Source organism: Wolffia australiana, chromosome 3 (genome assembly GCF_029677425.1).
Source record: "Wolffia australiana isolate 7733 chromosome 3, ASM2967742v1".
Classification (NCBI taxonomy): Eukaryota; Viridiplantae; Streptophyta; class Magnoliopsida; order Alismatales; family Araceae; genus Wolffia; species Wolffia australiana.
Window position 1 is genome coordinate 5,073,704 of NC_135837.1, and position 13,797 is coordinate 5,087,500.

At 38.3% G+C, this 13,797-nt stretch overlaps 2 protein-coding genes across 4 annotated transcripts in view; one reads left to right on the plus strand and one right to left on the minus strand.

The window, feature by feature from the left end:
- The first annotated feature begins 3,489 nt into the window (after positions 1 to 3,489).
- LOC144700723 (E3 ubiquitin-protein ligase DA2-like) lies at positions 3,490 to 7,979 on the plus strand. Of its 2 annotated transcripts, none has more exons than XM_078572200.1 (8): positions 3,490 to 4,105; positions 4,269 to 4,320; positions 4,400 to 4,445; positions 5,059 to 5,140; positions 5,212 to 5,371; positions 5,788 to 5,890; positions 6,837 to 6,903; positions 7,701 to 7,979. In XM_078572200.1, the coding sequence occupies exons 1-8, from the start codon at positions 3,860 to 3,862 to the stop codon at positions 7,950 to 7,952; spliced, it is 1,008 nt and encodes a 335-aa protein (XP_078428326.1). In that variant the 5' UTR covers positions 3,490 to 3,859; the 3' UTR covers positions 7,953 to 7,979. The 2 variants fall into 2 exon arrangements, with proteins under 2 accessions (XP_078428326.1, XP_078428327.1); XM_078572201.1 differs by having other exon boundaries at positions 3,491 to 4,051.
- Positions 7,980 to 9,903: 1,924 nt separating this feature from the next.
- LOC144700724 (Wound-responsive family protein) overlaps positions 9,904 to 13,797 on the minus strand; it is a 4,424-nt gene continuing 530 nt past the window's right edge. For both annotated transcript variants that reach the window (XM_078572202.1, XM_078572203.1), the window contains exons 2-11: positions 12,924 to 13,222; positions 12,056 to 12,226; positions 11,928 to 11,977; positions 11,441 to 11,497; positions 11,294 to 11,359; positions 10,720 to 10,794; positions 10,500 to 10,618; positions 10,304 to 10,395; positions 10,160 to 10,218; positions 9,904 to 10,086 (exon numbers count right to left, since the gene is read on the minus strand). In XM_078572202.1, coding sequence (XP_078428328.1) covers positions 10,163 to 10,218; positions 10,304 to 10,395; positions 10,500 to 10,618; positions 10,720 to 10,794; positions 11,294 to 11,359; positions 11,441 to 11,497; positions 11,928 to 11,977; positions 12,056 to 12,226; positions 12,924 to 13,218 — 981 coding nt within the window. In that variant the 5' untranslated portion in view covers positions 13,219 to 13,222 and the 3' untranslated portion in view covers positions 9,904 to 10,086; positions 10,160 to 10,162. The remainder of the gene's footprint in view (positions 10,087 to 10,159; positions 10,219 to 10,303; positions 10,396 to 10,499; positions 10,619 to 10,719; positions 10,795 to 11,293; positions 11,360 to 11,440; positions 11,498 to 11,927; positions 11,978 to 12,055; positions 12,227 to 12,923; positions 13,223 to 13,797) is intronic.

Below are 13,797 nucleotides of genomic sequence, written 5' to 3' on the forward strand. Positions count from 1 at the left end.
CCTCTCTTCTCTCTCTAGAATGCCTCTCTCTCTCTCTCTCTCTCTCTCCCTTTCTCTCTCTCTCTAGAATGCCTATATTTCTCTCTCTAGAATGCCTCTCTTTCTCTCTCTAGAATGCCTCTCTCTCCTTCTCTCTCTCTCATGCCTCTCTCTCTTTCTTGTCGGAAAGCACCTGGCAGGTGGAATCCCCGTTATGACATGAAATCCATCGTGGCTGCCAGGTGGATTCCACCAGGTCAGAATCTGGCCGGAAATCCACCTGGCAGCCACGATGGATTCCACGTAATCGTCGGGGTATTTCGTCGTTGACTTAGCGAGTTTGGGATAAGTCTCAGATTTTTGATACAGTTTGGGATATTTCGTGCTATTAACCCTATAAAGAATAAAAGCTTGGCTTAGTATGTTTGAAACTGTTAAACTAAGGCAAATAGTTGACAGAAGTTAAAACTAGGGCATCCTATCCCTTCATAGCTGTAATTAGTATTATAAGTTCATTGGTAAATAGATTATGTTAGATGCAAAGGTGATATACTGAAAAAATATTTTTCTTCTGTTTTTAAACTCTTAATACATTATTGTATTAGACACCCCCCATAATCCCAGCTGTATAAGCTTTAGGAGAGAGAGAAAGAGAGAGAGAGAGAGAGTGACAAACCATCCCTTGACGTCGAGGAGCACTTGTAAAAGCGTTGGGTGATGGAAAATGTGGCAAACCATCCCTTGCCAGTCGTTATATTAATGAACAAACTGTTTTGCCAAGTACATGAAACCATATTTAAGATGAGCAACCCAACTCTGCAATTTGCAAATGGATCATGATGTATTAAAGACAAAACTGAAAAAGAAATTGCTAGACCAAATTTTCAAAAAACATCTCAAGATAAATCTTAAGTTCTATGAATTTTAGCCGATACTCTTAATTAAGTTCTATCAATATTAAATATCATCTTCTCTATTGAAATGTTTTTTCTTTAAATTAGACAAGAGTGGGGAGGAAGTTCTGATAGAACTAAACAAAGTTTCTGTTATAAATATAAATGTTCGTTATCTTAAGTTCAGTTATGTTAAATATCATATTCTACACTTTATATAAAACAAACTGAAAGTAGACAAGGCTGAGTGGAAGTGACAAAGATCGATGGAGATAAAGAAACTTTCTTTCTTTCTTTAAAATAACTGTTTACAACAAGCCCCTCTTTTATATGGGGCGAGAGAAGTTTCCGGAAGACTACATGGGTCGAGGAGAGAGAAAAGCCCTAGAAATCTTATTGGGCAGTAAGTGACACAAAAACAGGCCCAATAAGTTAATAGACTAAAGACAAACAGAGAGAAAAGAAAGATATAAAAGCCCAACTGAGTAGAGGGGCGAAAAAGAGAGAAACAAAAGGAGAAGAATAAGGAGAAGATTGAGCGATGCGAGAGAAGGAAAGGTGAGAGAGAGGAAGCTCTGCTTCTGACAGGAAGAAATACTGGTAAAACTAAACCCAGATGTTGTTATGAACGCTAAAGTTGATAATCTGAAATTCATTCTATCAATACAAAATCTTATCTTCTACATTGTATATAACAAAAAATAGAAGTAGACAAGGCTGAGGTAGCAGTTCTGATAGAACTAAACCCAGTTGCTGTTATGAATCTTAACGTTGATAATCTCAAATTCAGTTCTATCAATAATAGCTCTCATCTTCAACACTATATTCAAAATTTAGGAAAAATAGAGAATGCTGAGAAAGAAGTTCAGATAGAACTAAATCCAGTTGCTGTTGTGATTTCAGCTCTATCAATATTAACAACAATCTTCAATAGTGTAACCAAAATTTGGAGAAAAATAGACAAGGCTGAGGAAGAAGTTTTGATAGAACTAAACCCAGTTGCCGTCATAAATCTTAAAGTTGATAATCTCAAATTCAGTTTGATCAAGATTATCTCTCATCTTCAACACTCTAATCAAATTTCTAAGAAATTTGACAAGGCTGAGGAAGAAGTTCTGATAGAAAGAACTAAATCTAGTTGCTGCCATAAATCTTAAAGTTGACAATCCCAAATTCAGTTCTATCAAGATTAGCTCTCATCTTCAGCACTCTATTCAAAGTTCCAAAAAAATCAGACAAGGCTGAGGAAGAAGTTCTGATAGAAAGCACTAAACCCAGTTGCTGTTATAAATTAAGTTATGTCAAGATGATTAAATCTCATGTTTTATACTGTAGAACAAATAAAGTAAAATTTGAACAAGGCTGAAGAAGAAGTTTTGATAGAACTAAACCCAGTTGAGATTCAATAATCCCAAATTCAGTTCTATCAAAATCAGCTCTCATCCTCAACAATGTAAATCAAAGTTCTCAAAAATCAAACAAGGCTGAGGAAGAAATTCTGATAGAAAGAACTAAAACCCAGATCTTACAAGTAAAAGAAGAAGAAGAAGAAGAAAAGGGAAAAATTAGTCAAGGCTGACGAAGAAGTTCTGATAGAAAGAACTAAATTCAATTGAGATTTGATAATTATAAATTCAGTTCTATCAAGACCAGCTCTCATCTTCAACACTGTAATCAAAATTCTCAAAAATTAGACAAGACTGAGGAAGAAGTTGTGATAGAAAGAACTAAAACCCAGATCTTACAAGTAGAAGAAGAAGAAGAAAAGGGAAAAAATAGACAAGGCTGAGGAAGAAGTTCTGATAGAAATAACTAAAACCCAGATCTTACAAGTAGAAGAAGAAGAAGAAAAAGGAAAAATTAGACAAGGCTGAGGAAGAAGTTGTGATAGAAAGAACTAAAACCCAGATCTTACAAGTAGAAGAAGAAGAAGAAAAAGGAAAAATTAGACAAGGCCGAGGAAGAAGTTGTGATAGAAAGAACTAAAACCCAGATCTTACAAGTAGAAGAAGAAGAAGAAAAAGGAAAAATTAGACAAGGCTGAGGAAGAAGCTGTGATAGAACTAAAACCCAGATATTACAAGTAGTAGTAGACGAAGAAGAAAAAGGAAAGATTAGACAAGGCTGAGGAAGAATTTCTAATAGAAGGAACTAAAACCCAGATCTTACAAGTAATAGTAGAAGAAGAAGAAAAAAGAAAGATTAGACAAGGCTGAGGAAGAATTTCTAATAGAAGGAACTAAAACCCAGATCTTACAAGTAATAGTAGAAGAAGAAAAAAGAAAGATTAGACAAGGCTGAGGAAGAATTTCTAATAGAAGGAACTAAAACCCAGATCTTACAAGTAATAGTAGAAGAAGAAGAAAAAGAAAGATTAGACAAGGCTGAGGAAGAATTTCTAATAGAAGGAACTAAAACCCAGATCTTACAAGTAGTAGTAGAAGAAGAAAAAGGAAAAATTAGACAAGGCTGAGGAAGTTCTGACAGAGAGAACTAAAACCCAGATTTTAAAGTAGAAGAAGAAAAAAGAAAAAATAGACAAGGCTGAGGAAGAAGTTGTGATATAAAGAACTAAAACCCAGATCTTACACGTTGAAGAAGAAGAAGAAAAAAGAAAAAATTAAACAAGGGTAAGGAAGAAGTTCTAATAGAAAGAACTAAAACCCAGATCTTACAAGTAGAAGTAGAACAAGAAGAAAAAAAAGAAAAGTAGAGTCTTTTCGAGGCGCGTTGATCGTTGGCGACAAGATGTGCAGTTGCTTTAATGACAGAAAGGCCGAAGCTGCGCACGGGCAAGAGGGTTTTAAAGATCTCCGCTGCAAATTCCCAATCTTCCCCATCGATTTTCACCCATTCTGCCTCCCCCCCGCCCAAAAATCGTACATTCAAGCGAAGAACAACGAACCCATCTTCGATCTCTCCCCAAGAAATGAAAAGGGTTCTTTGATCGGAGCCCTTGATCCTCTTCTGCACCTTCTCCTTCGACAATGGGGAACAAGATCGGGAAGCGGCGATGTGCTGTAGAAGACAAGTATACGAGGCCGCAGGGGCTCTATCAGCACGCAGACGTTGACAGGAAGAAGCTGCGCAAGCTCATCCTTGAATCGAAGCTCGCGCCGTGCTATCCGGGCGACGAGGACTGCACTCTCGATCTCGAAGAGTGCCCAATCTGCTTCTTGGTCAGTATTTCCCTCAGCCGTGGAACCTTCGAACCTCCTCCATCGCGAGTTCTGGTCTGGTTCGATTTCTTCTTTCCTTTTTTTTGCCATGATCGAAGCCGTCCTTATTTATTATTTTGATTGATCCTTTCGTTTTTTTTTTGTTTTTCTTTCTTTTTGTTTAGAACTGACGCGTTTTTTGTGATGTTCTTGTTGTTTTTTGCTCTTTTTTTTTAAGCATTATCCGAGTCTCAACCGATCGAGGTGCTGCATGAAAGGAATCTGCACCGGTATGGCAAAAAATTGTTGATTGGTTGCTTTTTTTCTTTCGGGTCGCTCACTCTTGATGATCTTTAATCTTGTTTGCAGAGTGTTTTCTGCAGATGAAGCCGCCGGATTCGGCTTGCTCTACGTCGTATCCTTGGATTTTGTTTCATTGAACTCTGTGGATCGGTCAAGGGTCGTTTTGATCTTCGATTATTCGATGTTAGACTTGGTCAAGTTATTTTTCCCTATTTTTTATTGTGATTTTGACGGGTTTATATGTCGATTTTGCTCGATTGGTGCTTAATGATTTGATGTTCGTTGATCGTAGGTGAAATATTGAACTTATGGAGCTGATTATTTAATGTTGATTTTGCTGGGTTTGTGCTTAATGATTTGATATTCGTTGATCACCGTTGAAATAATGAACTCATGGAGTTGATTATTTAATCTTGATTTTGCGGGGTTTGTTAGTGATGTAATATTGACTCGATTGAACACATCAGCCCATTCCACTTACTTGGCCTATAATCTATCAAATCGCCCTCTCGATCTAATCTGCCAACACGGTGTGGTCTCAATCTCGTCTCAATCAAGGCCGTTCTATCAGCCAACTCTGTCTGTCTGATATTGATCTAAACAAGTTGATGGATTTGCGATCAATTAATTCTGTTGATCTGATCTGATCAATTGATTAGAATACCAAACTCTGTAATCTGATCTGATCAATTGATCGAAGTTGCTGTTCCTTGACGATGAACAAGCTGCCCCTTCTGCAAAACTTCAAATTATGCGGTTGAGTATCGTGGCATGAAGAGTAAGGAAGAGAGAGGATTGGAAGAAATGGTATGAATGAAGATTATCCCATGATCTACGAGTTTCGCCCTCAGTTTTCACCATTTTATCTGAAATTGTAGGAAGAGCAGAAGGTTTTAGAAGCGAAGATCAGGATCCAGCAGCGGGAGCAACAGGAAGATGAAGAAAGAGAAAGGGAAAAACAGAGTCGGAGATCATCGGATCAGTTTGCTGTTCCTGGAGAAGTAGAGTTGCTCGAGACGCCGAGTTGCTCTGTTACAGGTGGGCACGCCATGGCTGGCGCTCAAGCCTTCAGATTTTCCAATTTTAGATAATTAAGCCTTCAAAATTTCCATTTTGAGATATTTTAACCTTCAATGTCCCACTTTTTGATGCTTCAGCCTTCAAATTTAATGTTATTTTTCGATGGTTCAGCCTTTTGTCCACTTTTTTGATACTTGCCTCCAATTGAATGCTTTATTTTCAGATGCTTTAGCATTTAGTTTGACTCTTTTAGATGCATAAGCCTTCACATCTAATATCATATGTAGATCCTTTAGCCTTCATTTTGCCACTTTTGGATGCTTAAACCTTAAAATCGCCAGTTTTAGATAGCCTTTTTTATTTATTTGACCTGTTTAAATATTTAAACCTTAAAATTGCTTCTTTTAAATACTTAAGTGCGGTTATTGTCACAGACCCGTCTTCTGCATTTGGTATCCGGCATGATGAAGATTTTCTACCTTCTGATGCGTCGTGCTCTCCAACTGTGTCTTGGACTCCGTGCTCCAGACAGAACAGGTGACCCAAGAAATTACCGACATGCTTTTTAATCCTATACTCTTCTCTCCATCTATTATTCTATCCATCTATCTATCTCTCTACCTACCCATCCATCCGTATATCTTTATGCTTATCCATCTATCTACCTGTTTATCAATCGACTACTTTATCTCTCAATATACCCATTTTCTACCTATTTTACCCATCCATCTATATATCTTTATATGTACCCATCTGTCTACCTATCTCTCTCTCCACATGTAACCATTTCCATCCATCTAAATTTCTTTTTATGTACCCATCTGTCTACCTATCTCTCTCTCTCTCCACTTGTAACCATTTCCATCCATCTATTTGCCTACCAGTCTCTCTACCCACTCATCTATTTACCTATCTCTCTACCTACCCTTCCATCTACATATCTGTTTATGTACCCATCTATCTACCTATCTTCTTTCAAAAAAAAAAAAAATCTATCTACCAATCTCACTATCTCCACATTTGACTATCTCCATCTATCTATTTACCTATCTATCTCTTGAACTACGTATGTCCATTCATCTATTTACATATCTTTCTCTCTATCTATCCATTTAACTACAAATTTATCTATATGCCGTTTATCTATTTACCTATCTAGCTGTCTACCTACCCATCTCTCTACCCATCGATCTATATATCTCTCTACCTGTCCAACTTTCTGCTGTCTCTCTATCTAGTATATATCTCTCTACATACCCTTCTCCATCCATCTATTTGCGTATCTATCTCTCTACCTACCCATCCATCTATTTATTTTTATGCACACCCATCTATCTATTTATATACATTCTTCTTCCGTGGTACGATCGTTCGTTTTTATTCCTGAATCTATCATTTTCTGGAATACCATTATCCAAGCCCCGTTTTCTTTTATGTTTTGAATCATCTTTTAATCATGTCCTTCTTAAAATGGTATTTTTAGGTACGAAGATCTCTCCATGGACCTTGAAAGTACGATGAGCAGTGCTGCTCTCTGGCACCACTCTCAGGTAAGTTTTAAGTTTCAGCCAAACTTTGTATTTGTATTTTTGTTTTAAAGTTTGTATTTTGATGTTTTCCCTTATTTCTCGTTTTATTCAATGTAAAGTATGAGGAATCATTAGGAATCATCAAGTGGTGATAATTATCCTAATTTTTGTTTTTTAATCTCGTTAGTGGACTTGAATACTCCATTGTATGGTTCCAACGAATCGTTTTGGCAAACATCTTCGGAAAATATCTCGTGAATCACAAGAAACTTTTGCCAACTGCTCCTGCTTTCCATGAAACACACGATATTTTTCTCTCTAATTTATTTTTTTAACTTGTACTTATGCCCACTGCTCTTGCCTGTCTTTTGGCATTCTCTCTTCGTCTCTCTAATTAAGTTCTCATTATTTATATTTTTGACAAAACTGCACCTTCTTCTCACTTGGGGTTCTCTCTCCTCGATTATCTCTCTTTCACTAAACTAATAATTTAGTTTTGCATTTATTGAATGCCAAGTGCTCCAGCCTTTTCTGCTCGATTTTTTCTCCTCCACTGAAACTACAATTTGCAAATATCCTTTTATAAATGCCACCCAGCTCCTGCTTGTCACCTGGCATTCTTTCTACTCGATCATCTCTCTTCCACTAATTTAATAATTTGCATTTATATAATTCTCTCTGCTGGATTGCTTCTCCTTCACTGACTAAAATTTTCAAATTTCCTTTTAATAAATTGCCAACCAGCTTCTTTGTTCTCTCTCCTTGATTATCTTTCTTTCTCTAACTTAATTTTATAATTTTTCTTGCCTTCTGCTCAGCTCCAATCAACAGAGACGATGATCCCGGCATGTGGCGTGGGCGACAGCCACATACCCCCCGAGCCCATTAACGTCTGGGCTTACTCCTCTCAGCCCATTAACGTCTGGTCGACCCATTGGCCCAGTAACGGGCCGGCACGTGCGGTTGACACGTGGGGGTTCACGGACGGTAGCTGCTACTCCGCCGCCGGGTCCGATCACCGCCTTCCCGAAAACTTAGAGGAGCAGATGATGCTTGGTTATAATATATAAACCATAGAAAAAATATTGATTTTCCCACGTCGCATTTTTTAAATTTCTACTCGACATTCTAGAAAAAAAAAGGATGATGCCAAATGGATCGTATCTAATATACTAAGATACCTTGGTGCAGATGGAACGAATATACTTATGTTCTAATATTAGCTTGAACTGTCTAAAATTTATATAATTATATATGCATTAAAGAATTACTTTATTTTATAAAAAAAGCGATGGTTCTACATGGCCCATCTCTAAAATAAAAATTTATTTATGATGATATACAAGTGCTTCCAGAAGACTTGCAGCAGATAACGCTGACATTGTAACCCCTTCAAAGTTAGTGGTTTTCTAAGGTTTTTTTATCGAATTTTTTACTCCATCCATTCAAGAAAGGGTTAATATCACGGTACAGCCCAAACCCGGTGATGACGTGGAGTCCATCGTGGCTGCCAGGTGGATCTCCGGCCAGATTTTGACCTGGCGGAACCCACCTGGCAGCCACGCTGGATTCCACGTCATCACTGGGATATGTCGACCTGCCAAGGGTTTTCCGATAAGAGAGAGGGGCATTCTAGTGAGAGAGAGAGAGAGGAGCGGCCTAGAGAGAGAGAGAGGAGAGAGAGCTTCTAGAGAGAGAAAGAGAGGTGTTCTAGAGAGAGAGGCATTTTGTAGAGAGAGAAAGGGAGAGAGAGGCGCTCTAGAGAGACCCCACCTCTCTCTCTCTAGAAAGAGAGGTGTTCTAGAGAGAGAGGCATTTTTAGAGAGAGAAAGGGAGAGAGGCGCTCTAGAGAGACCCCACCTCTCTCTCTCTCTCTAGAAAGAGAGGTGTTCTAGAGAGAGAGGCGTTCTGCTGGACTTTGGTCGGGTCTCTCTAGAGAGAGGCGCTCTAAAGAGAGCCGACCTCTCTCTCTCTCTAGAAAGAGAGGTGTTCTAGAGAGAGAGGCGTTCTGCCGGACTTCAGTCGGGTCTCTCTCCCTTTCTCTCTCTACAAAATGCCTCTCTCTCTAGAACACCTCTCTTTCTCTCTCTAGAAGCTCTCTCTCCTTCTCTCTCTCTCTAGGCCGCTTCTCTCTCTCTCACTAGAATGCCCCTCTCTCTCTTATCGGAAAACCCTTGGCAGGTCGACATATCCCAGTGATGACGTGGAATCCAGCGTGGCTGCCAGGTGGGTTCCGCCAGGTCAAAATCTGGCCGGAGATCCACCTGGCAGCCACGATGGACTCCACGTCATCACCAGTATATATTGCAGACGACTTAGTGAGTTTGGGATATACCGTACCAAAAAAAAAGCTAAGGTTAGATCACAGACTTTCGACCTGGTTTGGGCTGTACCGTGATATTAACCCTTCAAGAAAAAACAATGGCTCTTCATGGCCCATGTGTATAATAATAGTTATTTATATATTTATGCTGATAAAAAAAGAAAATTTTTAGAAATGATGATGCCAAATGGATCGTATCTAAGATGTAGAAGAGCTTCCACAAAGCTAGGAGTAGAGGATGTTTACATTGTAACCCCTTTAAAGATAATCGTTTTTCAAAGGATCTTTTTTTGAATTTTTTACTTGATATGTTTAAGAAAAAGTGGTTTTTCATGGCCCACGTATATAATAAAAAATATTTATGATATAAACGACATAAAAAATGATGCTGAAAAACGGACCGCAGCTAAGATAGTTATACAGATGATGTAAGATATACAAAAGATTCCATAAAGCTTGGAGTAGATGCGGCAATCCCTTAAAACATCATGGTTTAGGGTTTTTTGATTTTTCTAGTTGATACGTTTACCAAAAATCCTTGGGATTTGTTTAAGCATGTTTATAACGATAAAGACAAGCATACAGCTTCCAGCTTCTAGAAAACTTGGAGCAGATGAAACCCCCGAGACAAAACATATAAGTTTTTCCATGCATTTTTATGATGAAATTTTCGACTTATTAATTTGCTAGAGGAAGCGTGTCTACAAGATTAATAATATATAAGATGATATATTTAAGCATACAGCTGGCCATTGTTATGTACAGGGATTATATTCATAAAAAGAGACGGCATTTACAGAAAGTAATCCTAACTTAACCCTCCCCACCAGCTGCTGACATGTCCACCGGATACTGGTCTATATACAAGCTCGTAGAAACACCTGCAAGCAATTTTTAAAATGAAAAAATTAACATTTTTGAAAATGAAAAATATTTTGGGAAAAGGGTCATCACCTATTAGGCCCAGTTCTTCTTCTTGGACCGGAGCTGGGTGAGTTTATCTCTCCACTGGGCTGCCAGGTGTCAGATGACACATCAGCATCTGATGCCAACGTGGCATGGATGATAACCAGTTCACATGGGATGATGATCACATACCGGCATCCTTGTAACGCTCTTCGACGGCGGCGATGAGCATGTTGCGGACCAGATTAAACTCCACAGTCTCCACGCATGGCTGACCATCAGGCCTGGTTCATGATGAGGGAAAAATTGTCAATTCAGATACTCCAAAAAAATTATAACATGAAAAATAATATTTTTTAAAGTAAAATTAATAATTGATAATGCGCACTTATCCATTTCTGCGAAAAGAAGACCGTCAGAGTGTGGGCCCAGCTGGGTTGCCCTTGAAGGTTCTACGATTCTCATCCCATCGCTGAGGGCCAGACTCTTGTTCACTTGTATTGGCACCTGCTTGAATAGAGGTTTTATTAGGGTTTATACATCCATTAATAAAGGGTTTTAATTGAAAATAATTGAAAATAATCTAATTGAAAGTTAAGGTTTCCCACCTTGCACCTGACCGCGATATTTATCGCATCTGATGGGCGCAGATCAAGGATGATTTTGTCCGATTCATCTCCAACCTGTGATGTCCAAAAAAGATTTTTTAATTTTAAAAAATTGGACTGTCAAAACCAAGGATAATTTTTGCTAAAATAAAGAATTTGCCACAATTTTGAGTCCAACAAATATTTTCAAAAAATATAAATTCTAACTTCCTCCTACTACGTTGACCCACTACCAAAGCTCTTCTACTTTTTTCTTTTATTATTATTTTGGTTCTTCCTCTCCCTCTCTCCTGTATTTTGGTCACAACCAAGAACCGCTATCTATTGTGTGCACCAAAATCAATGAATGACTCATGATAGAAAGCCCCAGACTTTGAGCCCAACAGATTTTTTTCAAAAAATGTTCTGAAGACTTTCTACCGGGCTGACCCAGATCAAGGAAGTTCACTATTTTTTTTTATTCTGAATATTGTGGAATTTGAGGAGCTCGCTAATTCCTCAGTCTGGACAAAACATTGTGTAAAATAGGCCTCGATTGCAAATATTAGAAAAAATACGATGAAATTGGATTCACCTTGGCCAGGTAGAGCTTGGCAAAGTATGCTTCGTGTACCCTCCGAGTTACTCGGACAAGCTGTACCTGTTTGAACACAAATCACATCTTTAAGTTTGATAAAAAAGTTGGGGTAAGAAGAAAGAGACGAAAGTTTTATGGGTTTACCTCGTAACCCATTTTCTCTATCATATCCTTCACCACTTGATACACAGTCGGCCTTGCCTGTGGAGGAGGAACTCAGGTTATTCATTCCCCATTCTGCTTAGAGTTCACCGTCAATGATGACGATGATGAGGGGACAGTGATGAGTCGTTGCCGGCCCCGTCATTGTCATCTCACCATTCTGACAATGATGAGGACAATGAAGATGATAATTGGATGATGAATGTTTAGTAAGCGTCACAGATCATCGCGTTTGCCATTCCAATTGACAAGCCATCATCACCACCATCACCCTTTTTACCAGGAAGACAAATGAAATTGTCGAGGCCATCATCATCAGGAACGACGACGAGCAGTCAACATTGTATTTCTCTTTTGATGCTGATGATGATGGCTAGATGGCAATTCGTGATCGTCACTGTCTGTCATCCCTAATTCTGAACGTTGTACAGGTTATATAAGAAAACCCAGGAAAATATAAATATCATACCATCTGAACATTTCGAACCGCTGCCATCAGAAGAACACTTGGCATCTCTACTGCAAAGAGATTTTTTTTTAAATGTCAGAATATATTAAAGGTCAGAAGTCATATGCACGGCGATGAATGATACTTACAGACGATTATAGGGAGGAGAAGATCACTTCCGTCCTCCATTTTGAGGACAATTGCAGGATGTGGTGCGTAATCCGGCAAGTACCCACCTTGAGGGCTGTTATGAACACATCGAACATGTTTTCCATCTCTCATCTTAATCATAAAACCATCCGAACCGCTTCTCACTTCAACTGAAAGAGAGCAAGGAGAATCTTTGATGAAATTTTCTACACATCATGCATCAAAACTAGGGCTGGCAGACGATGCCTAATACGTCATAGTAATCGATATCTTCATCGTCATCTTCATCACCATCATCATTATCATCATGTCATTTGCCTCAAATAAAAAAACTGATGATGATGAACATAACGAAGTGTATACGAGACGATGAAGGATCATTCTCAAGGAGATTTATGACGATGATGGATGATTATAATACTAATGATGATTCATTGATGAGATGATGGCGAATTTCTTAAGAAAATGATTTGCATGAGTGACACAGATGATGAAAATGAAAATGATGAATTAATTTCTAGATGATTCGTACGTATGATGAAGACGATGATGACTCATCATGGTCATTGTCGTAAATAAATACATTGCCTGACGATTCATTGATGCGATCCTATACCCCTTAGGGAATCTTTTCGGCGCTTTAAGCCCATTAGAAACCTATGGCGATGACAACGACAATGGATGATGATGATGATGATGAATCATCCAGAATAAATCTGAACCCTGACCAAAACTCCAAAAAACGATGCACAGAGTGGGAATGCTAGTCATAAAGCTGCGGGAAACACAATATGGTCTTTTGCAAGTAAAAGTAAAAGTAATGAAAAATGAATTCATCATTGTTTTTTGCAATTAAAAGTAATGTACCTGCTTCGACAACGCTGGATACTATATAGTCTTCATTGTTCTCGCTATAATTCTCGGCTCTGCTGCCACTGCCATCGGAAGATGAGCTGAAACTACAACTGACTGCCGTGCTCTTTGCTTTATTTGACTGCCGAAATAGAAGAACTTTGCATCCTAAGCTACCACTGCAGCCCCAAAGTTCACTCTTGGAAAGCCTCAAATTCAATAGACTCTTCTGAGGCACAAGAACAGCATTGATGTGCCGCTTTCCATGGGCAATGGGGCGGCAGATAATTGGCCCTTGAAGAGTAGCCATACTTCTGCATTTGCATCAAAAACATGTAAATATATATAAATAAATTTCGAATAATGACTCAGAGTTGCAGGCTTCTGAGCATTTGCATCGAAAATAAAATTTTTTATTTTCGGAAGTTAGATACTAAACATTGGATTATCTTCGTCTGTAAAAGTTGACTAAGATTGCGCTCTTTTGTCAAGAAAAAGAGTAAAAATAAAGGAAAGGAACATAAATTTATAAAACCGAGGATTACCATTGAAGAAACCAAAAACATGGTAAAAATGAAACTCTTAGCACAATACCTTATAGATCTACTGTCTCACCGTTGTAGAAAAAGACGAAGAGTTCGAGGGAAAGGAAAAAAACCAAAATTCTGTTAGGTCAATTTTGTTCGATCTAGTAAGACTCATAGTTATTCCACAACAGTCAAATATTAAAACGATTTTCTAATTCATGATTCCCAAAATTCATGCATTCAGCATGTGAACGAAAGAGCGCAAACCAAAAGGATAAGACGTAAATCGACAACTTGAATGGAAAGAGATAAAGAAATACAAGATCAACGCCATATTAAAGATGAATCCCAATAGAGAAATA